Genomic DNA, 11,923 nt, shown 5'->3' on the forward strand with positions numbered 1-11,923 from the left:
TGTCTCCAGCTGGAACAGTTAGTGAGATTTTGCAAGCCCAGGCAAGTCATGAGGGTTACAGATAGTGTGATGTGAATCCAAATTCCGGTTGAGGCTGTCCTCGTGTGTGCAGAACTTGACTATCAGTCTCTGCTCAGCAACTCTGCATTGTCGTGTGTCATGAAGGCTGCCTTACAGAAGGCTTACCTGAAGATCAGAGGCGATCACCTCAGCACCTCACTGTACCGCAAGCCCACAAATAACCTCACGATGCTCCACTTCTCCAGCTTGCACCCTAAACACATTAAAGAAGCCATCCCCTATGGACAAGCCCTCTGTATATACAGGATCTGCTCAGATGAGGAAGATCGCAACAGACACCTCCAGATGCTGAAAGATGTCCTTGTAAGAACAGGATATGACGCTTGACTCATTGGTCGACAGTTCCAACGCACCACAGCAAGAAACCGCACCAACCTCCTCAGAAGACAAACATGGGACACGGTGGACAGAGTACCCTTCATCATCCAGTACTTCCTCGGAGCGGAGAAGCTGTGACATCTTCTCCGGAGCCTTCAACGTATCATTGATGAAGATGAACATCTCACCAAGGCCAACCCCACACCCCCACTTATTGCTTTAAAACAACTGCACAACCTCAAACAGGCCATTGTCCACAGCAAACTACCCAGCCTTCAGGAGAACAGTGACCATGATGCCACACAACCCTGCCACAGCAACCTCTGCAAGATGTGCCTGAACATTGACACAGATGCCATCATCTGACGTGAGAACACTATTCATCAGGTACACGGTACATAATTTTGCAACTTGGCCAACGTGGTCTACCTGATTTGCTGCAGGAAAGGATGTCCCGAGGCATGGTACACTGGGGAGACCATGCAAACACTACAACAACAGATGAATGAACACCACTCAACAATCACCAGGCAAGACTGTTCCCTTCCTGTCGGGGAAACACTTCAGCAGTCATGGGCATTTGGCCCCTGATCTTCGGTTAAGCGTTCCCCAAGGTGGCCTTCATGACACACGACAATGCAGAGTCGCTGAGCACAGACTGATAGCCAAGTTCCGCATGGTTATCATGAGGATGGCCTCAACCATATCTTGGGCTCATGTCGCACTATTTGTAACCCCCATGACTTTCCTGGACTTGCAAAATCTCACTAACTGCCCTGGCTGGAGACAATACACATCTCTTTAACCTGAGTTTAACCCTCTCTCCACTCACATTGTCTGTACCTATAAGACTTGATTACCTGTAAAGACTCGCATTCCAACCATTATTTTGTAAATTGAGTTTGTGTCTTTATATGTCCTGTTTGTGAACAGAACTCCCACTTACCTGACGAAGGAGCAGCACTCCAAAAGCTAGTGGCTTTTGCTACCAAATAAACCTGTTGGACTTTAACCTGGTGTTGTGAGACTTCTTACTATGTTTACCCCAGTCCAATGCCAGCATCTCTACATCATGTGTACAAACTCCAGCACAGACTAAGCAAATAGATACGTGTCTGTGATTAGATGATTTAAGAGAACATTCTGAATTTTTTCTATCACTGTTTACTCTTCAGTAAGACCAGCATTTATTGTCAAGGGACAGCAATATATTTCCAAGTCAGGTTGGTGTGTGGCTTGGAGGGGAACAAAATAAAAACAAAAAAAACCAAAAAGAACAAAAACAGCCTGGGAAACAGGCCCTTCGGCCCAACGAGCCCACGCCGCCATTTTAACATGACCAGTCCCCCCTCCACCCATGACCCTTATCTATGCTTATGGCAATCCACATTGAGGGAAACTAATTTAGGGACAATTTATTACTTCCAATCAGCCTAATAGCACATCTTTGGGGTGTGGGAGGAAACGGGAGCACCCGGAGAAAACCCAAGCAAGCACGGGGAGAATGCGCAAACTCCCACAGACACCGGCCCAAATCCATGTGTCTGCACAGCAAATAGTGATAGTCACTGAGCTGTCGTGTTGCCCAGCATCAGGTCCAGTTTAAGCACACACTAATGACATGAAGCACTAGGCTACTCTCGAACATCCAAGAGCAGCCCTAGTACAACCCAGCGCATGTATGCCCCTCGTTGGACAACATGGTGGACCGACTTAAAACCTGTGAATTAAAGGAGAAAAACATTAGTATCATGTGGTGGCATTTCCAGGTATCTGCTGCTCTTGTCCTGCTAGGTGGCAGAGGATGCGAGTCTGGAAGGGGCTGTTGAAAGAACCTTGGTGAGTTCCTGTAGTGCATCTTGTAGATGGTGCACATGCTGCCACTGTGCATCAGTGATGGAGAGAGTGAATGTTTGTGGAAGAAGTAACAATCAAGCGGGCTGCTTTGTCCTAGATTATATCCAGTTTCTTGAATGTTGTTGGAGCTCCACTCAACCAGACAAGTATTCCATCAAACTCCTGACGTGATGGTGGACAGACTTTGGGAAGTCAGGGGGTGAGTTACTTGCCACAGAATTACCAGCCTCTTAATTGCTTTTGTAGTCACAGTATTTATATGGCTAGTCCAGTTGAATTTCTGATCAAAGGTAACCCCAGGATAATGATAGTGAGAGATTCAGTGATAGTAATGCCATTGAATGCCAAAGGGCAACAGTCAGATTCTCCCTTGTCGGAGATAGTCATTGCCTAGCACGTGTGTGATGCAAATGTTACTTGCCACTTATCAACCCAAGCCTGGATATTGTCCAGGTCTTGCTGTATTTGGACATTGACTGCTTCAGTTTCTTAGGAGTCATGAACAGTGCTGAATATTGTGCAATCATCAGTGAACATCTTTGCCTGTGACCTTCAAATGGAAGGAAGGTCATTGATGAAGCAGCTGAAGATGGCTGGGCCGAGGGCACTACCCTAAATATCTCCTGCACTGATGTCCTGGAACTGAGATGATTGCCCTCCAACTTCCATAACTATCTTCCTTTGTGCCCGGTATGACTCCAACCAGTGAAGCATTTCCCCCAATTCCAAATTTTACTGGGGCTCCTTGATTCCATACTCAATCCAATGCTGCCTTGATGTCAAGAGCAGTCACTCTCACTTCACCTCTTACAAGCAAGGAACCTGCAAGCAATCTGGAAAACTGCATAGAGGGTATTGGCTTGTTCTGGCTAGAATCCAGATGCCAAGCAGCCCTGACACTGCCACTTCATTTAAAGCATGGAATGGATAGAGCAGTTTCTAGAGTGCAAAGGGTTATGAGTATTGTTGCCACCATTACTGATTCTGGGGAGCAGATAAATCAATCTTTAAAGGTGAGGTGCAGTGAAAATGGGGCTCTGAATATCAGGCAAGAAAGTGTGGAATTTATACAAAACACTGGTTAAGAAGCCAGATTCTCTGAGTGTCACAGGGCAGTGAAGATTCAGGAGAATGATACCAGGAATGAGAAATAACAAATCTTAAGGAATGTTCAAAAGGGAAGAACTCTTTACCCTGAGGGCAATGTAAAGGGAGAAATGGCAGACTAGTGGTAATGTCACTGGACTAGTAATCCACAGGGCCAGAGTAATGCTCCATGGTGGAATTTAAACTCAGTTAATAAATCCAGAATATATATCTATCTCAGTAATAATGACCATAGAACTATTTTTGATTGTCAGAAAAACTCATCTGGGTCACAGATGTCTTTGGGGAAAGGAAGTCTGCAATCCTTACCTGGTCTGGCCTACATGTGATTCCAGACCCATTGCAATGTATCTGCCCTCTGAAATGCTCAGTTCAAGTGGAATTAGGAGTGAACAACTAATGCTAGCTTTATTCACTACTATCCACTTGATGGGGCCTCAGCTTAATATCTCATCCAAAGATTGGAACCTCCACCAATGTAAAAATCCCCCCCCGTACTGCATTGAAGTATCAGCTGAAGTCTCTGGTCTGGGTTTTGAACCCGTAACCTCTCCCTGAAAATAGAGAGTGCTTATACTGAGTTTGCCACAGAAGGCATTAGCAAGTTCCTTTCCTGGCCTCTTTCTTATCCTCAGTTCCTGCTACCTTTTCGTTCATACACTTCAGACTGAGCACAAGGCAAATGTATGCTGCAAATGAGGCGGTGATGGAGTCAGCAATATCCCAGTATTCATATCGGAGTTGAAAGGCATCTATTCAGGCTGCAGGGCCAGACTGCATCATTCAGAAACAGGTAACACAACAGGACAATGCTGGATTCATCAAAACCCATTTCAAATCTCCTTCATTGGGAAGAAAAAAGCTGCTTTGTAACAACTGAACTTCAGTCTGGCAATTTATAGCTTGTAAATCTAAGTATGCCATACTGAAGTCTTTGGTGGCATTTTAAAACAACAGCTATTTAAGTGTGTAGCCATTAAACATGTTATTGCATTCAAATGCCATCCATTTACCAACCTATTCTGTCAGCGGATAATGAGAGGAATTTACGTCAAGTGTATAATTTAACAATTCCTCCTCTCCCATGTGAATCAGTGTGTGTGCACTGGAGGGCAGACTACACAAACAGCCCATCTCAAATAGCCCACTTCAAACCAGCCAAAAAGCTAACGCTATCAACATTACAACTCGGCATGTGTTTGTGAGGCCGCCACAGCTTAGTCTCTCCTCTCTTCCTTTCAAGTATCTACTCGAGGTGAGTGTTAAACAATCTATCCCACACTCAGGGGAGTCAGGTCCATGCTCAGCATCTCACATGTTGCAAAAGAACATTGTAGAGCTAGGATTTCAGTGAAATTCTGTTTTAGACAGGTGAAAATGACATCTGTTGTATTCTTGAATTGAGAAAAGCACACAACGGAACGTTAGCCTGAACTTGCAGTCATGGTGTTTATCCACAGACAGCATTATGAGCTTTATAAAATTGGGGTACAGTACTGGCGGGGACAGATCTGTCACTATAACTTTGGTCTACAGTTCTGGTGGGGATAGGTCTGTCACTGTATAAACACTAGGATAGACTGCTGATAGGAACAAATCTATCATTGTCTAACACTGGTGTCACTATATAACACTGGGATACACTGCTGGTGAGGACAGGTCTGTCACTGTATAACACTGCGATACAGCACTGGTGGAGCCAGGTTTGTCACAGTATTACACTGGAATACAATATTGATAGTGATAGGTCTCACTCTATAACACTGTGATATAGTACTGATGGGAACAGATCTGTTACTGTGTAACACTGGAGACAGTACTAGTGGGGACAGGTCTGTCACTATCACACTGGGATATAACACTGGTGGGGACAGGTCTGTCACTATGTAACACTAGAATACAATGCTGGTGGGGACAGGTCAGTCACTGTAAGACTGGGATATAACAGTGGTGGGAACAGGTCTGTCACTGTAACATTGGGATACACTGCTAGTGGGGACAGGTCAGTCACTGTATAACATTGGGATACAGCACTGGTGGGGACAGGTCTGTCATTGTATAACACTGGGATACAGAGCTGGTGGGAACAGGTGTATCACTGTATAAGACTGGGATATTACAGTGGTGGGGACAGGTCTTTCACTATATAACACTGGGATACACTGCTGGTGAGGACAGGTCAGTCACTGTATAACACTGGGATACAGTACTGGTGTAGACATGTCTGTCACTATATAACAGTGGGGTACAGTGCTGCTGGGACAGGTCTGTCATTGTATTACACTGGGATACAGTATTGATGGTGATGGATCTCTCACTGTAAAACACTAGCATGCAGTACTAGTGGGAACAAGTCTTTCTCTGTATAACACTGGGTTACAGTACTGCTGGGGACAGGTGTGTCACTATAACTTTAGTCTACAGTTCTGGTGGGGATAGATCTGTCACTGTATAAACACTGGGATGGACAGCTGGTGGCAACAAGTCTATCGTTCTGTAACACTGTGGTACAGTATTTGTGGTGACAAGTCTGTCACTGTAAAACACTGGGGTACAATATTGGTGGATTTAGATCTGTCATTGCATAACATTGGGGTACGGTGTTGCTGGGAATAGGTTGGTCATTGTATAACACTTGGATACAGTGCCGGTGGGGACAGGATTGTCACTGTATTACACTGGGATACAATATTTGATGGTGATGAGTCTCTCACTGTAAAACACTGGGGTACAGTACTAGTGGGAACAAGCCTGTCAATGTATAACACTGGAGTACAGTGCTGCTCGGGACAGGTCTGTCACTGTATCGTACTGGGGTACAGTACTGGTGGGGACAGGTCTGTCACTAGAAAATACTGGAGTACAATATTGGTGGATTCGGGTCTCTCACTGTATAATACTATGATACAGCACTGATGGGAAGAGGGAACACTGGGGTACAGTGCTGCTTGGGACAAGTCTGTCACTATATAACACTGGGGTACAGTGCTGCTTGGGACAAGTCTGTCACTGTATAACACTGGGGCACAGTACTTGTGGGGACAGATCTGTCACTGTATAACACCAGGGTACAGTACTGGTGGGGACAGGTCTGTCACTGTATAACACTGGGAAAAGCGCTGGTGGGAACAAGTCTGTATCAGTATAACATTGGGTACAATACTGGTGGTGATAGCTCTGTCACTGTGTAGCACTGGGGTACCGTGCTGGTGGGGACAGGTCTGTCACTGTTTAACGTTGTATCCCAGTGTCACATCCAGGCAAGTGGAGCATATTCCATCACATCCTTGACTTGTGCTTTTTAGAAGGTGGACAGGCTTTGGGGAATCAGGGGGTAAGTTACTTGCCGCAGTATTCCTAGCCTCTGACCTGATCTGGTAGCCACAAAATTTCATAGAATCGTAACAGTGCAGAGGGAGGCCATTTGGCCTGTTGTGTCTGCATTGACTCTCAGACAGAGCATCTTACTCAGGCCCACCCTCGCCCTATCCCTATAACCCCACATATTTACCATGGTCAACCCCCTTAACCTATACACCTTGGGACAGTAAGGGGCAATTCTGCACATCTTTGGACTGTGGGAGGAAACCGGAGCACCCAGAGGAAACCTATGGAACAGGGAGAATGTGCAAGCTCCAAACAGTCACCCAAGGCCAGAATTGAACCTGGGTCCCTGGCTCTGTGAGGCAGTGGTGCTAACCACTGTGCTACTGTGCTGCAATTTATGTGGCTATTCAGTTTCTGGTCAATGGCATCTCTCAATGACAATCTACAAGTCAACATTGTCCAAATCCAGGCTCTTAACTTGCTGAGTTTTAGATATCTCAGGAAGATGTGGTATTCCCAAATCTACACAGGAGCAGATATTGGCATACAATCGCTTTCTGGGATGATGGGAATACTGCCCTTGTGCTTCTTGTCCTTTTGGCTAAGATCAAGCTTGAGATCAGGTATAATGCCTGCTCACGTCAGCTTGATCCAATATGTTTCCCTTGTGGGACCATGAATTGGATTCCGTTTGAATTTATCTTGGGTTTTGGAGTGAGCAAGGAGATGTATTCAGGCTAGCCCTGTCCACTTTGTACATTGGCTTTGTAACTCTGAGAAAGGAATAACATTTTAAAAAATATGAAAAATGCGCATGATCCATGACACTTGCTAGTTCTGGAGGAAATGCCATCCATTCAATGACAATATATCATTTTCCAGTTTCCATTCATAGTCCTTTGGTGATGGGATTTCTGGAATATTCTGAAGATATCTCCTGTGGATTTCAGAATGTCATTGGCACACTGTAAATCCCCCCACAATGAATCTTCTCCGCAAAACCTTCCAGACCAGTCCTGCCAGTATTTGACATCTGGGCCAGAATTCTCTGATCTTGTCTGTGGCTGGGATTCTCCGGTCTGTGACTGGGATTTTCTGGTCCCATGGTTGGGATTCTCCAGTCTCGCTGCAGTGAGTGGAGATTTGCCTGAGTGCTAAATTCTCTGTTCTGCTGGTAGATCGGAAGATCCCAGCCCTGGTCTGGTTCTTGGTTTAACCCACCCATAGAGTTCACAAGCCTCTAGTTCTTCATGTAGAGATAGTGAAACAGCAAAGAGTGTCCCTGACTTCTCCAAGTGTTGCACATTCCTTGTTCCATCCAGAGCACTCACTGAATCTCAGTGAGACCCTGTGAGGGCAGCGCAGACATCTCTAGTAAAGATACAATGAACGTCAATTGTTCACGTGTTGGTTCATGTTCCTGTGTAAAAGAGGAGCTCAGAGTCAATGTCTTCAGAGAATCCCAAACTCAGTCAGGACAGTAAATGCACAATGGCATTGCACAATGGCAATAGCAAATGCACTGTACAGCAGTGGTCATGTGTCAACTTCTGTCACAATATCCTCAACAAAGATAAACTCCCAATACCTGGGGGGATGCAGGGTCGGTGGGGGGTGGTGGGGGGTGGGGGGTGGGGGGGGGGGGGTGGGGATGCGGGGATGCAAAAGTTGCACAGCCCCCTTCAGCCTGCTCCAACATCTCACACAAAGACCGCACAGAAATTGCTTAAGATGTTAGGGAATTGCTTAGGTTCCCACCCTCCACACCGACCGCCCACCCACCCGCCCACCAAGGCACTGCTGCCCAGTGCTGGGTACGTTCAGGTGCTGTTGTGGTGCACATTCTGAGTCAGAATATCAGGCAGGAAATGGGCAGTACCCAACCTAGTGAAATGGAGTGGTAACCTGATTCTGATTGTCACTCTGTGTTCATGCTCTGGGCTAAGATCTCCCCTTATAAAGTTTTATGTTCAATTCCTCTCATAATAAAGGGTAGAATTTCATTAGCTACAGCAAATCAGTGAATAAAGACAGCTTTTATGCTTGATGTGGTTAAGGGACTGGAAGATGTTACAAGTTCTTACAGGAGTGAATGAAATTCAGTAGCTTATCATTGAATAAACTGGTAATAAGAGCAGAGAGACCATTGGCTATGTACAGTATTAAGGAAGGATGTAAACAGGTTTACTAGACTAATACCTTGAATGGGTGGGTTGCCTTATGAAGAAAGTTTTGGCAGACTAGGTTTGTAAGAAGCGACTTGATTGAAACCTATAAGATCCTGAGGGTGTTGATAGGATAGTTGTGGAAAGGCTGTTTTCTCTTGTGGGAGAATCTAAAACTAGGGGTCACTGTTTAAAAATAAGGGATTGCTCATGTGAGATGTGGGCACAGTAAGAAGTATCACAGCACCAGGTTAAAGTCCAATAGGTTTATTTGGTACCACAAACTTTCAGAGCGCCGCTCCTTCATCCTTCTACTGGCATCTCCACATCATAAAATGAGGAACATTTATTTCTCTCAGAGAGTTCTGAGTGTTTTGAACTCTCTGCCAGAAAAGGCAGAGGGATGCAGAATTTTTGAATATTTTTAAGGCAGAGATAGATTCTTGTTAAACAAGGGAGTGAGTAGAATCCCTACAGTGCAGAAGGAGGCCATTCAACCCATCGAGTCTGCACTGACCACAATCCAACCCAGCCCCTATTTCTGTAACCTCACTTGTTTACCCTGCTAACTCCCTGACAGTAAGGGGCAATTTAGCATGGTCAGTCAACCATGGACTGTAGAGGGAAACTGGAGCACCCGGAGGAAACCCACGCAAACATGGGGAGAATGGGAAAACTCCACACAGTGACCCAAGCCAGGAATCAAATCCAGGTCCCCAGAGCTGTGAGGCAGCAGTGCTAATCACTGTGCCACCGTGCTACCCCTAAAAGGTGAAAGGTTATTGGAGGTAGGCAGGGATATAGAGTCAGATCAACCATTATCTTATTGAATAATAAAGCAGACTCGAAGGGCCGAGTGGCTGACTCCTGCCCCTACAGTGGTGTAGTAGTATTGCCACAAGACTAGTAATCCAGAGGCCCAGTGCAAAATCTGAGGACCCAGGTTCAAATCCCACCATGGCAGATGGTGAAATTTGAATTCAATGAAAATAAACCTGCAATTAATGTCTAATGATAAACATGAAATGATTGTCATAAAAATCCAAATGGTTCACTGGTGTCCATTAGGAAGGAAATCAATCGACATGCGATTTCAGACCTACAATAATGTGGTTAACTCTCAAATGTCCTTTGAAATGGGGGGCAGTTAGGGACAGGCAATAAATGCCAGCCCAGCCAATGACAGCCACATCCCAGAAAGTAGAATGAATTTAAGAAGATTATATATTCTCTTATGATGCCTTCTCATGATTGAATTCACTGCCTTTTCACAGGGGTAATGGTATCTCAGGTGGGTGAGTAGGGCCCGAGCCTGTCACCTATCCTTTACCCCCCATGCCCAGCATTCAAAGGGGGAAAGATTTCAGGAGGAAGGGCTAAGGGATGGGGAGTAAGTTGGAATGTATGACAACTGAAGCAGGATAGCGATTACAATGTGGATGGGACCATTTACAGGAACCACTGGATGAATTATTGCTGGACCAGGCCAATGCTCAGCACAAAGGGACCTGCTTCTAGAATGTTCTGTTGCTGCACTGCAGTTTTTTTAAAAAACAATCTCATTAAGTTAAATTGTAGTTTTAACCAAATCCTCCTGTCTGTTTCCTGCAGGGACGTTTTGCATCATTTCACTGTGCACCTGTGTCGCTGGAATTAATTTTGAACTCTCCCGATACCCCAGATACCTGTATGGCCTGCCCGATGACATCAGCCACGGCTACGGCTGGTCCATGTTCTGTGCCTGGGGTGGTCTCGGCTTGACGCTCATCTCTGGATTCTTCTGCACGCTGGCACCGTCGGTCCAAACCGTCCCCAGGACGAGCTACCCTAAATCCAGGCCGGAAAACGGGACAGTCTGCTAAAGGCTCGAGGACACGGCCAAGACAGAGCAGGACCAGGCCAAAGGCCTTGCTCAACTGGTGCCTGGCTTGACGGACCTTTGATGGCACAAGCTGGACATTATCCAACAGCAAACCCTGAGCGATGTATAATTCTTGACTTATATGTTAGTCTTATTTCGTTCAATGAAGAGGAACTTTATGTATATGCTGTATCTATACTGTTACATTCAATGGAGATGATCAACACTCTGACATCTTGGTTGTGCTGATGAATAGGTTTGATTAGTCAAGTTCATCATGGTTGCTATATCCCCACTTTACCTGCTGTAGTGTACAGAAATCTCTTTCATTAAAACCCAGAACTCTGTGTGTTGGGATTATTTTCACAGATCATTTTCATACTAACTTGTGTGTGCGTGTATGTATGTATGTGCGTGTGTGTATGTTTTATGATCCGCGTACTTTGTCAACCTGTAATTTATTTTCTTCCCTGCGGAAATAAACTGTATTGGAATCTGAATTTGAACAGAGGCTGAGTGCTGCCTTGGTAACATTTGATAATGTTCTTCAGTCTGAGTGTTGCATTTGAATTAAATGTCTCCCTATCTCCCAGTTGTTTGGAAGTGATGTTTGGGTGTGGGTTTGGCTCACAGTGACTCACACAGCTCAAGTCCCTTGTCCAGTTCACCAGTGTTGGACTGGGTAGAAAAGGCATCATTTTGTCATGCACTTGAGTTTTAATTTAGTCCGGATTATGTACAAGGACAGGTCTATGCTCTTAATTATGTTCTACAGGAGCCTCCTCTCACCTTAGTACATCTAATCCTATTAACATATCCTTCCATTTCTTTCTGCTTCATGTGTTTAAAAGTGGAACCATCTTCCCCACGTCTAACCATCTTACCCATTCAGAATACACAGTAACATCTCCAATCCGGAATGCTTGGGACCAAGTCATTCCTGGATTCGGGAATTCCCTGGACAGCAGAATGACATTAGAATGCCTAACCACAAGTGTGTTAACTGGGAAACACGGTAGATAAATACTTACCTGAAATATAAAACTGTGAAACGTAAAACATTATAAAGCAGTAATAAAAATGTATTTCACTGATGCAATTGCTGTATCTTCCATGTTTCCATGCCAAAGGACAGGATTAAAATGAGGCCAGTGATGTTGGGGGAATGTATGGAACAACCCAAACCATCTGTACAATAGATTCCCAG

General features: G+C 45.1%; 1 protein-coding gene across 1 annotated transcript in view; it reads left to right on the top strand.

Annotated features, from left to right (window-relative positions):
- tmem178bb (transmembrane protein 178Bb) overlaps positions 1-11,365 on the top strand; it is a 323,270-nt gene extending 311,905 nt beyond the window's left edge. Inside the window, exon 4 of the mRNA XM_080191666.1 lies at positions 10,467-11,365. Coding sequence (XP_080047792.1) covers positions 10,467-10,717 — 251 coding nt within the window. The 3' untranslated portion in view covers positions 10,718-11,365. The remainder of the gene's footprint in view (positions 1-10,466) is intronic.
- Positions 11,366-11,923: the final 558 nt, after the last annotated feature.

This window comes from Carcharhinus amblyrhynchos, chromosome 6 (assembly GCF_965287045.1).
Source record: "Carcharhinus amblyrhynchos chromosome 6, sCarAmb.v2.hapA, whole genome shotgun sequence".
NCBI classification, from domain to species: domain Eukaryota; kingdom Metazoa; phylum Chordata; class Chondrichthyes; order Carcharhiniformes; family Carcharhinidae; genus Carcharhinus; species Carcharhinus amblyrhynchos.